Below are 20,546 nucleotides of genomic sequence, written 5' to 3'. Positions count from 1 at the left end.
AGAGCGCTAGCCTTGAGCTGAAGTGCTGAGGGACAGCGGTCAGTCCCAGAGTTCCCCGTGATCAATAACAACAACAACAACAACAAAACTGGCATAAAATCACATGTGGTTTTTACTTTAGAAAATGGATCCCACTGTATACTTCATTATTTTGTCTCCAAATGACTTATTTCATGGTAAATTCCCAAGGTGATTTTTCCCCCTTTAATAAGTCTCTGTTTTCTTTCTCTAAAAGTAATCCTACTAAGAGAATAAACAATAAAAATGTAATGGGTAATTAAGCACCCTAAATATGTACATTCATATGTACATTTTTCTTGGTGCTGCTCGTGGATCTTAAACTTGGGGTCTCATGCTCTCATTGTGCTTTTTGTCAAGACTGATGCTTTACCACTTGAACCACCCTCACTTCTGGCTTTTTGATGTTTAATTGGAGATAAGAGAATCTTGGACTTTTGGGCCTGGCCTTCTAGCTTTGAATCAGATCTCAGCCTCCTGAGTAGTTTAGGATTACAAATATAAGAGTCACTAGCACTTGGTTAAGTTATTCACTTTTAGTTGAGTGGACCAGTCTATTAATTCTGTGTCTATATTTTTTAAGTTAATATAGAGATTACATTTTTATTGGCTTTCTGATTGTAATAATTTTTAAATGAAGTTTTGCAATATATTTACTTAAGCAGAAAGGAATTTGAACATGACTTCTATTTCATCAGAACACAGGCTAATAGTACAAAAAAATCATTGGACAAGTCCCAGTAGCATTGAAGGCCAGGAAACTAGTGAGACCCACACCAGGCCCAGTTTTTGACCTCCAACTCTGTGCTGATCTCCCCTTCATTTCCAGCCATTTTTTAAAATCTCTCACATGGCAGCAATCCACTTATTTATGCCACATTTAACAGGGACTTTTAAAATTCTGCTGGTATTTGAAGAAACAAACTGAAAATCTAGGAACATCTACAAGGTGATTTCCAATGATAATGCATTCACTCAACAACAAAAAAAAGCAAAGACAAAATCCCAGAGAAAGTTCTTTGGTATGAGCAAAGAAGTAATTTTCAGAGGCTAAACTCCTAAACTATAGCTGAGGAGATTTCCTTTAAGTTTCAAAATTGAGAAGATAATACTATTGGAGAACATCTCATAAAACAGTTGTTTATTGTCAGTCTACTAAGTTCTAGTCAGCATGTTATACACCTAAAATAGCAGAGATGCAAGACCTAGTATGTGCCCTCATGGAATTTATAATGCAAAAGATGGCACTCAAGTCCCTACCCCACACCAGACTATACTATTGCTTTACATCCACCATTACCACACACAGTCTGTGTAGCATAAACAGAACTATGAATATTTTCCTGGTTGGATAACTGAGGCTATGAAATGTAAGGATATCAACTACAGAAATAAGACTAATGAGCAGTAAGGTTGAACTGGAATTTAATTTGTTCAAATCCAAAGTATATTCTCTTCATTACCAAACAAAAATGACCCACATTAATACTAAGTTGTTTTTCTTGTATTTAAAGGTTTGCACCAATCAGAACCAGGTGATCTTGGGCCTGGAGCTTACCTGTAATCTTGCAGCCATACACTTCAAATCTCATAGATATGCCAGTTTCCCATGTTGTGGGTTTAATTCGGACAAATCGCGTTATCAGGGGTTTGGGGAAAACTCCAAACACAACATCTGTGGGGTTAGTGTTTCCCTGAAAGATCTACATGGGAAAACAAAAGGGCTAATTATTAACAGATTTTATGTATTCAAAACAAATCCAAAAGTCTATTTCCGCAAGTTAATTACAATATAAACACTGTCTATCAAGACAAATGGCATTAATAACGTCATTTTTTTTCAAATGATGGTAATCAGGAGAATCATGTCCAAAGTAGAATGCCATTCTAATCATATCTATAGCTTTCCAAGAGACTACAGCTTTTGAAAGCATTGTTACAGGGACCACTTGAAGTGATGCTTTATAAAGCTCGTTGTATGCCTGGTCTCTCCAGAGGTGACTTAAATCATTTATCCTGGCTCATGGTGACTTTAGGTTTCTGTATGGCTTCGGCAATTCTCTCATTCTTTCTGTAAAGCATTCGTTGTGTCGAAAGACAATAGGTGTAATTGGGTTTGGTAATACATACATGCCATCCCAGAATTGGGGAGGCAGAGGCGGGAGGATGAGGAGACAAGAGGCTAGACTGCACAGTAAGTTTGAGAAAGATGAGGTCTCCAGACCACTCCCCAAAGGACAACAGTTAGCAGGATGGCTGTGTACATGTTGAGGAGGGCTGCCTTCTGCATATATGGGGGGAGTGTCACTGGGATTGTGGAGCCCACGTAAGCATACACACACCCATTCTGTGTAGTTGAAGTTGGTGCTGGTTGAAGGCCTGTCCTTGGGGAAGGCATGCCGATGTCCCTAAGAGTAGAAGGGTTGTGTCTGAAATGTTCCAGAGCACTGAGGGAAGGGTGGCAGCAGATATTATGCTCCAGATGGATGAGTCCCAGTGAAGTTCCTCAGCCAAATTCAAGTATCTGTTTCTGGTGGGTCCCTCCTTACTCACTCCACCCCCTACTGCAGATGCCCCTCTGTGTTCCAGGACATTCTAAGTCTATCTGTGTCACCCGCAGAGCTTCCTATAGCTCATTCTGGGCCAGGCAACCAGCGGCAGAGAGACCACCTAGAGGAGTAGCCCTTGCTTTTAAAAATAATGACCTTACTTAGCAGGGCACCAATGGCTCACGTCTATAATCCTAGCTGCTCAGGAGTCTGAGATCTGAGGATCATGGTTTGAAGCCAGCCTGGGCAGAAAAGTCTGTGAGATTTTATCTCCACTAAAAACGACAGAAAAAAAAAAACCAAACAAACAAAAGACAGACAAACAACACCCCCCCCCAAACAAAAACTCCCACAAAAATGGACTTGTGGCTCAAGTAGTAGAGTGCTAGCCTTGAGCAAAAAGGTCAAGGACAGCATCCAGGCCCTAAGTTCAAGAGCACAGACACAGATACACACAGACACACATACACAAAGGCCTAAAAGCCTAAGAGTCCAAAGTTACTTTTTCTTACTCTTCGTGGTTCTTGGTTTTTAGCATGTGGGTTTTTGTTTACAGCTAAAACATGTCTTCAGAAATCTGTTACAAAACAAGAAGGCTTGAAACCTGGGGTCAGAATTCCCTTGTTTAATCTCCACCAGGGTTGATGGTGAGGGGTTTTCTTCCCCAGGTGGAAAACAGGTACCATATCCTCCAGAGAAGGACAGGCCTTTGAACTCCACGTCCATCACTTCCGCCCAAGGCAGCTATCCCCCAATGCATGCTTCTGCTTCGCTTGCTGAAATGACAGCAGGGGTTTACCACTAATCAAAGGGAATGAATACTTTCAGTTCATACTCGGGAGGCTTTTCTCTGTTCCAGATCTAGAAAGAGAAAATCAGGCCACAAGTGCTCAAAAATGAAACCAAGATATGTTCATTGGCCCCTTTCCAAGTCCAAGCCTTCCAGGTACCTGGAACTTTGCTACTAAATCTTACCAATGTTTTGTGTGCTACTCTACTGGCCTCTAGGAAATATTTTTGATTTGGAGCAAACAGTGGGCATGGATTCTCACAAATCTTTTGATTAGTAAATCAAAGCAGTCAGGCTGAGAAAACAAAAACAAAAACCCAGTTTCAATTGACTGAGGGCAGAGCCTAGAGACATGGCCTGGTCTGGGTTACCACCATCACTGGAAGCTGGCAGGAGAGTATATTTTTTGTGTGATCTGAAAGAACTCAGCAAAATACCTTTAGTTCTATCAATGCTTATCAGAAGCAGCTACATGCACTTGTAAATCCCAGCCACTGGGATCAATGGAAGAAGGGCATTGTCTAAAACCAGCCAGAGTAGAAGAAAAATGAAATCTACCAACAAGAATGAAGAGACACTGGAATGGGGGAGGGAAACCAAACCCCTCAACCAAAACTCCCAGGCTGCTAAGAGGACACCATCAATGTCCCCACAGGAGGTTTAAAGCAATTCCTGAATGGGTCACTTAATTTCACTGCATTGACTTTCCTTGGAAATATCTATATAATTTCCTCTTGGTTTCTGGGTCTGTGAACATGAGACCTTTTGGTTATATTTAAACCTCTAATTGCACTTTTCATTTAAAATCAATTCAAAAATAAACCAACCAGACAGAAAGCTCCCAAACAAACAACTAAAAATTGATTATCCATTTAAAAGCCTGAATTGGTTGAGGGTGGGGGAGTGGCCAGCATACTTACTACAGGCTTATTTCCTTCCTTTATGGTGATCCAGTCTTCTCCGTTGGAGCTGATATCTATTTTGTAAGTCTTGACATAGTATTTCTTCTTAGTTTCCTTAGAAATGGCACCCTGTGTCCCTACAGCAGTGACAAAGCGCAGGAGTCCCAAGTCCACCTGCAAGGAAATAGCAATCATGGTCAGCTAGCTGTCCTTGTACAGCTATTACCCGGATCATCTTTTGCTCTGGGATCCACAGAGTGGACTGCACCCATGTCAAAGGAGCCTAATTCTAACTGATGTCAATAGCTACTGATACCCCTCATCCCATTCCTTCTTCAGAAAGGCAAAGATAACAGGTGCCCAAGTTAGTTCCTATTGTTAAAAGAAGAGATCTTATAGAACCAGACACTAGTGGCTCATGCCTATAATCCTAGCTACTTAGGAAAGGCTGAAATCTGAGCATTGCAGTTTGTAGTCAGCCTTGTCAGAGAAGCCCATGAGATTCTAATTGCCATCCAGCAAGATGCCAGAAGTGTAGCTGTGGCTCAAGTGGTAAAGCACTAGCTTTGAGCAAAATGCTAAGGGACAGTGCCCATGTCCAGAGTTTAAGCCCTAGTAGCTGTACCAAAAAAGAGAGAGAAACCTTTCTCCACACTACAAATGAGATAATTTCTTCCCTGGGTCAAAGGAGAAAAGCAAGGTCAACTTTATATCATTGTATTTTCTAAGACATTCAGTATACTTTCCTTAATATATGTCATTTCATAAACAAAAAATCAAGACAAAGATAAATGCAAATATCAAATTCTGGCAATATTTGGACCATGATTCACATCTAACATGAGCCTGGTTGTCATCTATCTACCATAATCTACCTTCCCTTTAACAAGATGCTCCCCCATGGTATGCTATCTCTCAAGCCTCAAAGCAACTGCCAATTGATAGTGCATCTCTGCAACCATGTCATATAACTTCTCTCCTTATGTTGATTGTCTTAGGTGTTTGTTATAGTAACAAAGAGCTGTCTAACACAACTTGGAAGACCTTTTTGGACTTTGATTTCCTATAATAACTTTTCTTGTATGCCTTATAGATGTTTCCAGTACAGCTAAAATAGATTTTCTCCTTCCTTCCTTCCTTCCTTGCTTCCTTCCTTCCTTGCTTCCTTCCTTCCTTCCTTCCTTCCTTCCTTCCTTCCTTCCTTCCTTCCTTCCTTTCTTTCCTTCCTTCCTCCCTTTTTGTTATCCTGGAGCTTGAAGTCATGGCCTGAACACTGTTCCTGAGCTTTTTGTGCTGAAGGCTAGTGAAATAGCTCCTCTTTGGGCTAAGTGGAGACAAGAATCTCAGACTTTTCTGCCTGGGCTGGCTCCAAACTGCAATCCACAGATCTCACCCTTCTGAGTAGCTAGGATTACAGGCGTAAGCCATTGGCATCCAGAAGGTTTTCTTTTCTTTAACTTTTTTTCATTTTCACCATTAATAACTAACACCTTAAAATAAAATTCATTATTAGTTTTTTATATTAGAAATATTTTTGCAGCAGGGCGCTGGCGGCTCACGCCTGTAATCCTAGCTACTCAGGAGGCTGAGATCTGAGGATCGCGGTTCAAAGCCAGCCCGGGCAGGAGAGACTGTGAAACTCCTATCTCCAATAAACCACCAGAAAACCGGAAGTGGCACTGTAGCTCAAGTGGTAGAGCGCTTGCCTTGAGCTGAAGAGCTGAGGGACAGCGCCCAGGCCCAGAGTTCAAGTCCCATGACCAACAAAAAAAAAAAAAAAAGAAATATTTTTGCATCATTTTATTAATAAATTTGGTTATTTCTATAAAGTTATTTTTCTCTATTTTGTTACCACAATTTTACAGAAAGAAATAAATTGTGATTAAAAAAATGAAGCACAAAGATATGGTAAGCATCTATTAAAGGACACAGTGTAACTGATTAACATCGACAAGATACTTCAAAAGCATATTCAATATTGACAGGCAATAAAAATGTCATTTCTTTGAAAACAGCCACAAAAGCACAGCAAAACACCACCAAAATGTTTATCCCCACCCCCAACTTCTGAACCTTGCTTTCTGGTTGGTATATGACAACCCAATTTTCAGAAAACAGTATTTCAATCAACCCTGCAAGGCCCACAGGCCATGAACAACTAACACATTTCTGTGTATGCACAGCCTGCCAATGAAGAATGATTGTTGTCTCTCATGGATTGCTTTTTTCCTGAAGGCTCTTGGAGTAGTTAAATCAAGTAGTTGCAAATTCACTTCAAAACTGAAGCCACATCCAAGAAAACAGCCCACTGAAGCTAATCTGAAATCACACGATCCAACAAAGGTAGATTTCTCTAAGAGAAACACTCAGTACCAGACTGTCTATTTATTTGCCTGATTTGAAAGATAGAAAGTCTGAATTCTGCACACTTTTAGTAGATTTAAGACAAAAGGAATTTTTTTATTTATTTTCCAGCTGGCTCAAAATAAGTAAAATTTTAAACAATAATAATTGATAAGGCATTTTTATTTTATGTTGTCATATTTGTTCAATTGGTGCTTCTGAGCAATTGAGTTATGCCTTCAGTTTAGCATTTTAGTGAGTAATTAGAGAAGTTTCCTAGACTTTTCTACCAGGCTGGCTTTGAATATGAACCTCCAAATTTCAACCTCTTGAGTAGCTAGAATTATAGGTATGACCCACCAGTCTCCTAGTAAAAATAAACTTTTATTTATTTTTGGTGTTGCTATTAGGGCTTGAACTCAAGGCTGATAGTGTGCATTTTTAGCCACACCAGTGCTTCTGCCTGTTTGCTAGAGATAAGAGGCTCTTCATTTGTATGCCTACTCTGAGCTTGAACTGAAATCCTAAGATCTCAACTTCCTGAATACCTAGCTTCCTGAATTATAGGTGTGAGCCACCAGCACCCAACTAGGAATAAACTTTTAAGAGAAATTACTATCATAAGCTAATAATGAGTAAAAGTTCCATAATTTTATTTAACAAATAAATATGTACTTGACACGTTTTTGATCAAGTAATACATTTTTGCTGAAATTTGCATGTTGTTTTCAAAAGTGAACAATGGTACATTGAATGATTGTTTTAAAACCTCTATCCAAAAAGGGGACGTGATAAGACAGTTATCACTTTTAACAGGTGCAAAATAGAAGATAGCTAGTTAAATTTGAATTTCAAGTAAGAAGAGCAAATAATTTAAATTTAGTTGTATCCCACGTAACATTATATATTAACAACTGATTTGCTGCTTATTAAAAATTTATATTGAACTGGTTGTTCACTGTTAGCTGGCCACCTTAAACCTCACTAGATGCCAGACAAATAGGTGGTTTTTAAGTTATTCCCAAACTTTCAAGCTTTCATAACACTGTGATCTGACTGTTAAAGGACACTTTGGATGAAGTTGTGCAGAAGAATTTCAACAGTTTTCAAATCTTCTCAGAACACTTGGCATTTACCAACTGTCCACTGAATCAGACCCAATGCCACATCCACTTTCAAGCTGAAAGGGTCCTTAGAATTCTGGAGTCCAAGGAAGAAGGAAGCAGAGCTACTTAAATAAACCCTTCCTGCCCATCTTACAGATGACTTTGATTTAGAATAATTAAACTCCCTGGAGTGCATAATTCAGCTTGAGATGATTTGAACAAACTCGAGAACTTGGTTTTTGGTTGTCCTTTCCTGTTTTTATAGTTTGATTTTTAGAGTGAGATTTAGTTACCAGATAGGAAGACAGATAACTAGTGACTGGATAGAAGAATCAAGGGACAAAGAAACACCTTGCTTTAAAGAGAAAGATCAATTAACTATAGACAACACAAGAAAATTGTCTAAGACCCAGATCCAAAGGTCTCTAAAGCATGCATGTATCACTCATAAAAAGGAAAATAAAAATAAAACAGAACAGATCTCTTCTGTTTTCAACAGGAATGTGATACATGAGTCACCTCCCCTTGTGATTGCATAACGTTTCTGCTGTGTATTAAAATTCTGCACATTCTCTTTTGGCCACTCTGGGATACTTGAAATTTCATTTCATTTTTCTTCCTAGCATTACCGCCACTGGGTTTAGTAAAGATGGATGACAACCTCACAAAATGATTAGGCCTGGGGCCCAAACCAATACAATTACAATGGAATAGTCCCTAGAACTCTAAGGAGACACAGTCTCTCTGCACTGGAGACTCTGGAGGGCCACACCAGACCAGTTTTCCCACTGAAGTTTTTGGGTTTTGTTTTTTGTTTGTTTCTTTCTTTTTATGCCAAGTGCCTTTGGCCAATTCTTAGAGATACAGACCTAATCTTAGCCCCTCAGTGTTTGACAAAGGTGGGGCAAGTTGGAGACCGTCCTACTGCTACATGTTAGGGAACCCAGAAAGGCTGATAATTTTCCTTTCCTTAGGTATGTGATTCTATTTGATTATTTACTCTTTAATTTTATTGAGTTAGCAGGTATTTTAATGTGAAGAATTTTATTGTGATTATTTCCATACATGCACAGAGTACACTTTGAACAAATTTACCTCATCCACCATATTTATTTTTTGCCCCTCGCTTCCCTTCCCACCACTTTTCAAAAACAACCTTTGGTGGGTTTAAACATGCTTAGTGGGTTTCATACACTCACACCTGCACCCACATCCCCCCTCCCAACAATCTTCAATCTTCCTCACCTTTCCGCATTCTCCACTTTTCAGCCTTTTCTTTCCTGCTGATCCCTGAATACAGACAACCCCTTTTTGGGCTCATAACTCAGGGCAACTATCTTCATCTTCATCATAATCAGCATCACCATCACCATCACTACCACCACCACCACCACCACCACCACCGCCACCCTCAGAATTTAAGGTCTGTCTGAACTCCACAAATTAGCAAGACGATTCAATATTTGGCTTTTTGAGTTTGGCTTATGTAGCTGGACATGAAAGTCTCTAGAACCCTCCATTTTCCTGCAGCTGACATAATTTCATGATGTCTGGAATGAAGCATTCTGGAACAGGCTATTCTCTAAATTAGCCATTCTAGGTTAAGGATTAGTTTGAGCTGAAGGCAATTGAGAGTCAACAGATGCATGAAGGTTTCCACTTTGTACAGGTGGCATAAATTTTCCCCTCCTCCATACTAAGAATAGATGAGCAATCCTTATAACAGACTGAGATGAGTCTGTGTGCACAAGTATTACTAAGTAACCCTCTCCCCTCATGTGTACCTAGTCTCTTCCTACATGAATTGGTCTTACCTAGCCCAATACCCTTTCACCAAGTCAAGTCTCTGCAACTCATCACCTGTGGTTAAAATGGCATATAATTGCTTCTTTGAGGCTTAACCTCCTTTCTAAGAAGTCTTGGGAACATCAGATTAAAAATATTAATAGTCTAACTGGCTCATGTTTATAATCCTAGCTCATGTTTATAATCCTAGCTACTTAGTAGGCTGAGATTGGAGGATCATGGTTCACAGCCAGCCCAGGCAAGAAAGTCTGTGAGATTCTTATCTCCAAAAAGAGCAGCCTTGAGTGAAAAAGCTAAAGCGAGAGAGAGACAGAGAGACAGAGAGACAGAGAGAATTCTTCTCTGTTGTTAATCTGTCTTTCATCAGTTAATTTTCAGGCCCCAGATACAAAACATAAATGAATACAGTAAGTTTTTTTTCAAAATTTTGTTCCAGTGTCATAGCTAATCAGAAGAGTGATCTCAATATATCCATTGTGTCTCTTGCTGCATTATCCCCTCCATTTGTTTTATCCAACCACATTAAAATGTTTGTTTTCCTAAAACAAGATAAGCCTCTTCCATCTGCATGTCTTGACATATAAAGTTCTGTTGCCTTAAAATATGCCCCTTTTGGGCTGGGAAGGTGGCTCAGTGGTAGAGCGCTTGCCTTGCATGCCTGAGGCCCTGGGTTCGATTCCTCAGCACCACATAAGCAAAAAAAAAAAAAATATGCCCCTTTTTGTGACTTTTTTTTGTTGTCGGTTTTTCTGGTGGCACTGGGGTTTGAACTCACGGCCTTCTCAGTTGCTACGCAGGCATTATACCACATGAGCCACTTTACAACCCTGCCCCCCCTTTTAACTGGAGATAACTATTTTCTCTTTATTGGCCTATAAGGCTGAGATAGTCACTTCTACCCTAGTAAATGTGGCATATAGCTCATGATTGTATCATTAAACTCATGATGTTGATTTTGCTCTACCTCCTAGACCATTAGGATTTCTTTTGCTAACATATTTATTTTTCTGTATAGCAAATAGCTACTTAGAGACAAAGATTATAGAAGAAAATAAAAATCTCCATGAAACCATGAATGAGAAATGATCACTAGGAAGACCCTCCCACAGTCTTTTTCCTATGCACGATACATGTAAATATTTGTTTTGCTTTTAGAAAGGCAAGGTCACATACTTTCTATGCTTGATGACTTGTTCCTTTACTTTGGTTTTATGGATATGTTTTCATGTCAATAATGTTGTTCTACATTATGAGATTTTTTTTTTTGAGAAAGGATTTTATTATGTATTCCAGGCTGGACTTGAACTTTTGAACTCCAGATTCTCCTGCCTCAGTTTCCTGAGCTGTGGAATCACAGACATGAACCAACACACCTGATTAAATTATCTGTGTGTGTGTGTGTGTGTGTGTGTATGTGTGTGTGTGTGTGTGTGTGTGAGTTCTGAGACTTTAATTCAGGGCCTGGACACTGTCCCTTAGCTTTTTTACTCAAGGATAGTGCTCTACTACTTGAGCTAGAGCTCCACTTCTGGCTTTTTAGTGGCTAATTGGAGGTAAGTATGTCATGGACTTCTCTAACCTGAGCTAGATTCAGACCTCGATCTTAGATCTCTAGTCTCCTGAGTAGCTCAGAATATAGGTATGAGCCATTGGCACCTGGCTACATTATCATTTTAAATATCATCATGGTGTGCCATTGTATGGTTGACATAGCATACTCTATTTAGTCGACCTGAAATATGTGAACATTTAGGATATTGGAGTTTACTCAACCAGATTTACATTATTAGTGGACACAGTACTGCTGAGTTATGTGTTAAGCAACTAGGCAATAAAGAGCAGAAAAAGTGGGGATGTCACACATACAGAGTAGTGCATCTTATAGGAAAAAGTAAGCAATTTATCAGGATATTGAAGGTAAAGGAAATGGAGGCATTACAAAGCAACTTTGATTCCTTAGATATGTATGGAAAGGTACACAGTAGGAGGCCATAAGGGACACAAAAGGAAAGAGAGTTCCAGAGCCAGAAAGAAGGAATTTCAAAAGTAAGCAGGAGAAAATGAACAACTGATTGACTGACTGAATGGACATGAAACAACCCGCCATGTTTTTCCTCACCATTGCAGATATTACTTTCTTGTCTTGGCACAGGGCTCAGCAGTGATGAAGACTGTCCCAAACCATTCATCAACCATTTTTGTGGTAGTTCAGCTTTGGAAGCCCACATTTTCTCTCATCTACCTTGTGTTTTAGTAGACTTAACTGTCCACTTGAGGTAAGCAGCTGGAAAGACAAAGACTCCAGCCCAGAGCAGACAGCAACCCTGTATTTTTTTTTTGGAGGGACAGGTGTCTCTTCTCTTTCCATAAAAACCTAGACATAGGATAACTGCAGTTAAAAAACCTGTGTTCCAGGCTGGCTCAGTGTAGAGTGCTTGCCTTGCATGCATGAGGCCCTGGGTTCCATTCCTCAGCACCACATAGGCAGAAAAAGCTGGAAGTGGCACTGTGGCTTAAGTGGTAGGAAGCTGAGGGACAGTACTCAGGCCCAGAGTTCAGGCCCCATGACTGACAAAACAAACAAACAAACAAACAAAACACCCCTGTGTTCCCTAAATTCAGCTCAGCTCCACTCACCACTTTCTGATTTGGAGAGAATTTAGAATTAGTATTTCCTAGTTGCTTTATCGTTAAGTGGAAGATTGTGTTAATGCATGTACGAGTCTGATGGACTCTGGGATGGTATGGAGGTAGGAGCAGACACACATGAAGCCTAGCTAGCATCAAATGCTCTGAGATTGACATGCATGGACACCTGGAATAGCCCTGATGGTGAAGACTATCTCAAAGGTGACGGAACTCCTTTGACGTTGTAGTGACTCTTTTCTTTGTTTCTTTTGTGCCAGTACTAGGGCTTGAAATCACACTATCACTTGGCTTTTTTGCTCAAAGCTGGTGGTCTACTACTTGAGTCACAGATCCACTTCTGGCTTTTTATTGGTTCATTGGAGATAAAAGTCTCATAGACTTTTCTGCCTGGGCTGGCTTTGACCATTATCCTCATACCTCTACCTCCTGAGTAGCTCAGGCCTGTAATCCACCAGCTCCCACACAGCACCAAGAACAGAGAGGACTCAACTCAACTGAGATTGTTTCCAATCTCAGTGTAAAACGGAAAGCAGATATATGATGTCCACTTGCATCTTACATTTTCTGTGCTTTACACATAAAGAAGAGGCATTGTTATCCAACAAAGAGGAGCAAATTAGAAGCTCTATGTTTTGCTAAGTAGAGGACCTTACTGGAAGAAAACAGCTATCCTAGTCTACTTCTAGGTCCCTGTGTCCTGACTCACTCTCTGTCACACCCTGTGTTATCAAATATCTAGAGGACTAATCCCCACGCATGCCATAGCCATGGAATTGTCTTAACAGTGACAGGAAATGTATCCCCAGGTAGAGAAGCATGATTTTTGCTGAGAATCACTTCAGGACAGAATCACATATTTTCGTTGAGAATCACTTGAGGACAGAGCCACATGTTTTCGAATTGTGTAGTAAATCATGCAACAAATTTGGTGCAAACTGCTGGTTAAACAGCAGCATGCAGCCTTCGAGCCATGAAATGAAGATCATTGCTTCCTCTTATCATACATAACTAGCTATTGGTAATGTCAGAATGTGGAAAGCCTCATTTCCAAAATGAAAATCTGTCTTGCTTGATAAAATACTGTCCAGAAAGCTGGCATTGGCAATGGAGCGGCTACCTCTTTTAACAATCCCAAGGCAGGTCAGAATGTGAGCCTGAAAAAATAAAGGACAAAGAACTAAGGTCTGATTAAAAACAGGAAAGTACTTGGGGGCAGGCACTGTGTTGGATTTTCTTTAGTGCATCTCTGATGACTCAAAGGACTGTTTAATTCATCACTTGACACTGCAAGCTAAAGAAAATATTTTTAAGTAATTGTCTCACTTCCTTAGATAAAACACATGTTTTGTGACCGGGCCTGAGTCTGTGAACCTCAGGGTTAGTTCAGTTAGTTAATTCATGGCACCTGACCACCATGATCCTGAAATTTAGGGTCTTGGATTTCTTGCAGTTTCTAATGAGAATACAGCTATTATTTAGTTAGTAACACTATTCTCTGTTTATCATTTTGTGACTGTTATTGCAATGCATTGCATAAAAAATGCTATGACTAAAATGGGTTGGATATATTGTTAAGAGTTAGATTTGTACTAATTCTTCTCCTTCAATTATTACAATGATTATATGAAAGGGGTTGAGAGGTAAATACAGATGAGCTAAGGGGAATGTGTATGTGGTCCAAAGTCATTAATGGCAGATCCAGTGTCTCCAGGTAGGCCACTGCCTGCCAGCTCATATTTTGAAATAGTAATTATTAGACAGAGGGAGTGGAAGTGTGGCTCAAGTCGTACAGTGCCAGCCTTAAGCAAAAAAAGCCAAAAAAGAGTGCAAAGTTCTGAGTTCAAGTGTTAGTACTGGCATAAAATATGACTAGAAAGGTCACTTGGAACTTCTTATTCAGTAGTAAAAGTCAACAGTTCTTTCTTTTGAAAATTATGGGTTTTATACAATTACAAGAACCATGAGAATATTTATTACTACTTGGAGTGTTTATCAATTTAAAATTTATTCTGGCTGCTGGAAAGTACCTGTGCAAATAACTACATGGTTGAAAAACAAGACAGGAGTTATGCGTTATTTTTAGCGAAGATAATGAGGAAACATTAAAAAATTCTGGGAAAGAATAAAAACACCCAAGTACAAGAAAAGCGCGAAGAGCCCTAACATTTTTCTTTTCTAGTCTCAATTGCTTGAATAAGTTCCCTTTTCCAAAGTTAAATTAGAGAACAACATTTCCCCTGAGGGAAAACAAACTCTGGTTGCTACAAAACCTTTATCCAGAGTAAAACAGTTCTGAGTGAAGACTTGAGCTGTCAGGGCACAGAGGTAAGGGGGGCTAGCTTCTCAGACTGCCCCAGAACCTACAGCAAAAGAACAACCAGGGAAAAGGCAAGAAAAATGAAGCTCCCCCAAACAAGGGCTAACCTTTCATCTTTTTGGCAGATAAAAGGAGATAATGCTTGGATAATGCATCTGGATTGATGGAACATTCTTCCAGTCTTATGTTAATTTTTGCATAAATCAGAAGGAACTAATGTATAAAAGAAATACTTAATTCAAGCAAGTTCTCTGAACTTGAATACCACATGGCTCTGTTTGAGTAGCAAGTCAGCTGTCCTTTAAAACATCAAGAAACTGGAGAGAGTCCACCCTGCAAGTTAATATCTACTACTATAACTGGTATGCTTCCAGAATCTGAATCACGCCAGTATTGAAACTATCAAGATCAAATGTGAGGGAGAATCTGCCCAAAGATGGAGAGCCACCATTGATCAAATAGCTTTGATTGAGAGCAATGTATAAAATCAAGACAACTGTCACTTTAGTTTATGAAACACGTTTAAGATAAGGATAGAAAGACAAAGCCATACCTGTGGCTTACACTTGAAATCCTAGTTATTCAGAAGGTTGAGATTTGAGGATCTAGGCTCAAAGCCAGATCTGATTGAAAAGTCTGTGAGACTCTTATTTCCAGTTAACCAGCAAAAAGCAACAATGGAGATGTGGCTCAAGTTGTAGAGTGTGAGCCTTGAGTGAAAAAGCCAAGCAAAAATGCAAGGCTCTGAATTCAAGTCCCAGTACCAGCACATACATGCCCATACACCCACACACCCACACCCACCTGCCCATCCATCTATACTCACACCCCTACCCACACATATAACAGATGGAGAGACAGTATTTGCATATCTTATGCAAAGCCTAAGAGTTTGTTTCTCCTTTAGCATTTCTAGACCAGATAAAAATTTTATTTGGAAAAATAAGACTAATAGTCTATTTTAATTCCTCTCTTTAAGTACCTATAAAATGTGGATACAATACATTCTGATAGCAAAAGAAGGGAAAATGTAAACACACTGCTGTTTCTTCAGACTCTGGAACACAAGGGATCAGTATGTAAGGTGAAGTTAAGCAGAAAGGCTGATTAAGTCACCATGCTATAGAAAGACTGTTTTAAACAATTTCACACCTACTGTGAAATCTTTTCTTCTGTAAAATAAAGCCTCTGAGCCAGGTACTGGTGGATTCTGCCTGTAAGGATTGAGGTTCAAAGCTAGCTCAATAAGGAAAGTCTGGGAGACTCTTATCTCCAATAAATTACCAGAAAAGCCAGAAGTGAGTCTGGATGCTAGTATCTCAAGCATATATTTGTAGCTACTCAGGAGATCTGAGGATCGCGATTCAAAGCCAGCGTGGGCAGGAAAGTCTTTGAGACTATTTTCTCCAATTAACTGCCAGAAAACCGGAAGTGGCACTGTGGCTTACAGTAGTAGAATGCTAGCCTTGAACACAAAAGGTCAGGAACAGTGCCCAGGCCCTGAGTTCCAGACCCACAATGCACCAAAAAAAGAGAAGAAGTGGAACTATAGTTCCAGTCATAAGAGCACTAGCCCTGAGCAAAATAAGTTCAGGGACAGTTACCAGCCTCTGAGCTCAAGCCCCAGGACTGGCAAAAATATATAAATAAATAAAAACAATTAAAAAATACCTCTGGCTATGATGCTCTGTTGGCTTTTAAATGGGTACCTAAGAAACTTTTAATAATAGCTTGAAGAAGAAGATGGCATTTAAATCGTTCCTTCTTCCAGCTAAGGTATAGAGGAACTCTGGCTGGACAGTAAAAGATTCAGAGACTTAATGCTTTCAAGGAGCATTTTTTGACTGCTTATTCATAAGTTCCATTTAATTTAAAACCCGAGCCTAAGCCTTTGATCTAAAAAGAAGACAAGTACACAGAAACAGACCAAATGTAATCCCTAGGAACTTGAGTAAAAATATTTAACTTAATAGCTCTGTAATATAACTTGTTTAACGGTATAACTACATAGAAGCAAGAAGTGCTGATGTGTGATCACAGAAAAGGGTAAGTATAGGTAAGGATAATAAGCTGGATATTTGAAAAGGCTGAATGAAATGATTTTGAATGTTTTTTACCATAAATAAATGATAAATGTTGGCGAAGAGAGATACACCTGCCTTGATTTAAATATCACACAATGAAGATATGTGTTGAAACATCATATGGCATGTCATAAAGGGCTATACTTTATATATTCTTATGTATCATCCTAAAAAAATTAAGCTAAAAAACTATGTAAGCAGAATGTCTTGATAGGGGAAAATAAGAACCTACAGTTAAAAAGTAATTATAACAAGCATCAAATATGCAAAGAGAATACAAATTTTCTGCCCAAATGCCTCATGGGAGAGTCATAGCATATGCTCTTGCTAGATTAAATTATTTAATAAAGAGTTAGTGAGTCCCTACTAGAGGGAGATTATAAGCTGGTAAATGTTATCCTGCCATAACTCTTGGTTCCATTCTGTTATATATGTATAATACATACAGAATTTGACAGTGCTCTCCTAGCAGACGACCTTAAAGGAAGGAATGGTTTAGAGCATGTGGGCATAAATAAGCACACCAGAGGTCAAGTACAATGGATACAATTGACCTTCAGTGGAAGCTCTGGAAACCTTGTGACCTCAAGCATCTGTGGCTACAGGTCTCTGTCTCTGGATTTTTGTCTCTGCCCAAAGAAGGGACCAAAACATAAGAACGGATGAAGACTAAGTCAGATAACAGACACTTTCTAACTCTATCAGAACTTAACTGTCTGCAGGTCGTTTCAGTAGGACTGTATTATGTAGCTAAAATATCAATCATTACTATTATTCTTGTCATTATTATTACAAACATCTTTGGGCTAACCATTGTGTGCCCAGGATTGTACTGAGTGTTAAACTGTTATACACGACTTCTTTTGACTCAACTCACACCCTTCACACAAGCAGAAATGACAGATGAGGAGGCTGAGATGTAGAGCAGACTCTAACCACAGATCAACGAGCCCTGTGCAAGGTTGACCAGCTGTATCCAAATGCCCAGTCACTGGGTTTCAAGCATGACAGGGGGTCAAATAAATGCTGTAAAATTAAACTGAAGAATGCCAAGTATCTAGATAAAATCAATTAGTCCACTAAATTGAACACACATTTATTTATGCCAAAAGCTGTGTGCACATAGGCCTATGTCGTTATAGTGATGTAATAGTATTTATCAGACTGAAAGGAAAATGTGTCACCATGGTGAGTAATGGGCCATTATGGGATTCAGAAGGAGGCAATGTTACTTGAAGCGACTAGCCACAGCTTTATGATAAAAAGGCCATTTGATTCATTCACACTGGTCTCATACGATAGGATAAGGCTGGCTGGGGGGTCAGGACCAGTGGTTCATACCCATAGTCCTAGCTACTCAAGAGCCTGAGATCTGAGTATCATGCTAGCCCAGGCAGGAAATTCCATGAGACTCTTATCTCCAATTAATCATCAAAGAGCTAGAATTGGAGCTGCAGATCATGTGATACAGTTCCAGCTTTGGGTGAAAAAGCCAAGCAAGAGCACAAGACCCTGAGTTCAAGCCCCAGTACCACCCCCTTCCCCCCATACACACACCTGGAAGAGGGTAAGCTAGTTAATTAGCCAGGTCAGGCCTTACTTTTCTCTCCTACAGAAAACCAATACATAGCCCATTCCTTGTTTATGTGTGTATATATATATATATATATATATGTATATATATATATATATATATATATATACATATATGTATATATTTCTTTATTTGTGCTGGTACTGGGCTTGAATTCAGGGTGTCACACTTTCTCTTAACTTTTTCTGTTCAAGGCTGGTGCTCTACTATTTGAGCCACAGCTCTACTTCTGGCTTTTATCTGGAAAGAGGGGACTTAGTTTTTCCTGTGGTCATTTATATGAAAGAATGTGTTCATGTGTGCATGCACACACATAGTTTTACTATGATGCAGTTTTCCTTGATCACAATTCCTTTGATGGAAGGGCAAAATCCTCTGCACTTTAAATTCACCTAAGCTCACATATCTCTAATCCTTAACATATGCTTCATAAATGGTGGTTGAATTTAAATGCAGTGCTGTACTAAGTCCAGCATGGCCAGCAAGATTGGAAACTCCACTGTCTTCCAAACAAAAGCCAACTGCCTGCCATTAAAGTCAACATGAAAGCATTTGAGCAACCAACTCGTACCCTAGTCTAGGAGTGTGATTATTTTTATCCTGGTATTTCTCATTACAAAGATTATAACTACTCATAAAGTTTCCAGACCTTTTGAAAAGTAGGCTAGTTAAAACTAGAATCTCATTGAGTTTCCTTGGTCCACTCTGTGTGAACTAATCCTTTTTATTTCTCAAGCGACTTCTTATGGACTTGCGTTTCTCCCCATGGAAGTTACCCAAAAGAGCAGCAAGAATTCAATATTTCTACATATCAGTGTCTCAATAACAACTTCTCTACTCCCTATATTAAAGCTGTCTGTTCCTAGTGTGACGTCTACAGGATGTTTCTGAACTGATGTTTATCTGACTTAGATCTGAGATTTCTTCCAGACCCTTCCTGTGTCTTTGTAAAAGTAACCACATCAAAATCCCATTGCATCGCTATAGGTCACATGGTTTCTTCACTTGGTGCACATGTGATCTACAAGGTACTGGAATTAGAGTTGTGTGTGGCTAGGGAAGTAATCAAACTCCAGGTCTTTCAAGATGTTTGTATTTCTTTGTGTCCTGGGCCCTGAAAAACTGTCCCACAGCCAGTTTCTAGGATGAAGCACAGAAGTACTTCCACTATGAGGTAAACAATGTTAAGTTACGGTCCTACCTACATCTTTCAGTCTCTTGGCAGTTTAAAGAGATCGTTAAGCCTACCCCTAACCTTAAACCTAAGCCTAAAGGGTCAAGAAAATATCAGAATGATTCCTCAATGCCCCAAAATAAGCACACATTTGTACTTCGCAACTGTCCATTTTGGCACAAGTAAATGACTTGTTGATAATTAGTTCTGCACTAAGTCATATGTTTAATTCTTTTCCTGCCTCTTAAAACTTGGTTTCAAAAATAAACACAAAGACAAATTTCTGGAAACTAAAGACTTACAGATGGGAGCAATGGTCTAAATCAGTCACTTGGGCTATAAATTTTGACAGTAACCTTTCACATCAGTTTTCCGGATATTTCTAAGGGATCTAGGTAGGCCTCTCAAAGTAATGAGAGTTTCATGTGCTGTTGGAGAACCTGGAAGTGCAGGTGTTCAAGAAAACACCTCTACTTAGCATTAAAAATTCTGCCAGGAGCTGATGGGATTACTGAGATTAAAGTCAACCTCTTGCCTAAGGTTATAAGGAATGCTGCCCCAGAGAAGAAAGAGAAGAACAGATTGCTTAGGTAGAGACGATTGTCAGAAATTCTGTCTGAATAGTTAGTCTCTGATGGGATGCCAATCTTTCTTGAGAACAGATGGAATGAATTTTATGATTTAATATTTGGTCCACTGCTTTCCTGATTCTTTTCTTGAGGCTCATTTATGAAGGGGATAAAGAAGGCCTTAGTGGGAGGAAATGCATTTTCAAAGATTCACTAAGAAAATCACTTGTAATCAGTATTCATAACTGATGAATTATAGTTCTGAACCGAACGAAGACAAGCCTCTGGTAGGAGAAAGATAAGCAGCTGGAAACTCCATGGATGGAGGTATGAAATGAAAACAGGGAAGGGAGAAAGAGTTCATGGTCAGCTAGCTGTGACTCTCCTGCTCCACCCAGAAAAACGAGTTGAACACAGCACCATTTTATGTTTCATATGCTGCCCAAATGCAGTCAGTGGACAGGACTGCAAATTGTTTTCATGTTCTAAAAACCAATTCATTTAGTTAATTTCATGCATTGTGGCATGAGTCATACACTATGAGAAACGTGCCTGTACAACTTCCAGGTCACAAGAGCACAAACACAGATGTCACCCAGATCCCATTCTGCTCTTCCTCTACTAATGGCCTGAAGGAAGTCCTTA

The 20,546-nt window shown here is 39.4% G+C and overlaps 1 protein-coding gene across 3 annotated transcripts in view; it reads right to left on the bottom strand.

The window, feature by feature from the left end:
- The window catches only part of Nrp1 (neuropilin 1), a 172,251-nt gene that overhangs the window by 53,428 nt on the left and 98,277 nt on the right, over positions 1 to 20,546 (bottom strand). For all 3 annotated transcript variants that reach the window (XR_006148365.1, XM_042685935.1, XM_042685936.1), the window contains exons 7-8: positions 4,278 to 4,433; positions 1,577 to 1,721 (exon numbers count right to left, since the gene is read on the bottom strand). Coding sequence is in view for 2 of the 3 variants with exons in the window: in XM_042685935.1 (XP_042541869.1) it covers positions 1,577 to 1,721; positions 4,278 to 4,433 (301 nt within the window). In the remaining variant the exon portion in view is untranslated. The remainder of the gene's footprint in view (positions 1 to 1,576; positions 1,722 to 4,277; positions 4,434 to 20,546) is intronic.

Source organism: Dipodomys spectabilis, unplaced genomic scaffold, assembly GCF_019054845.1.
Source record: "Dipodomys spectabilis isolate Male_0828 unplaced genomic scaffold, ASM1905484v1 ptg000096l, whole genome shotgun sequence".
Taxonomy (NCBI): domain Eukaryota; kingdom Metazoa; phylum Chordata; class Mammalia; order Rodentia; family Heteromyidae; genus Dipodomys; species Dipodomys spectabilis.
This window is presented reverse-complemented; position numbering and strand designations above follow the sequence as displayed.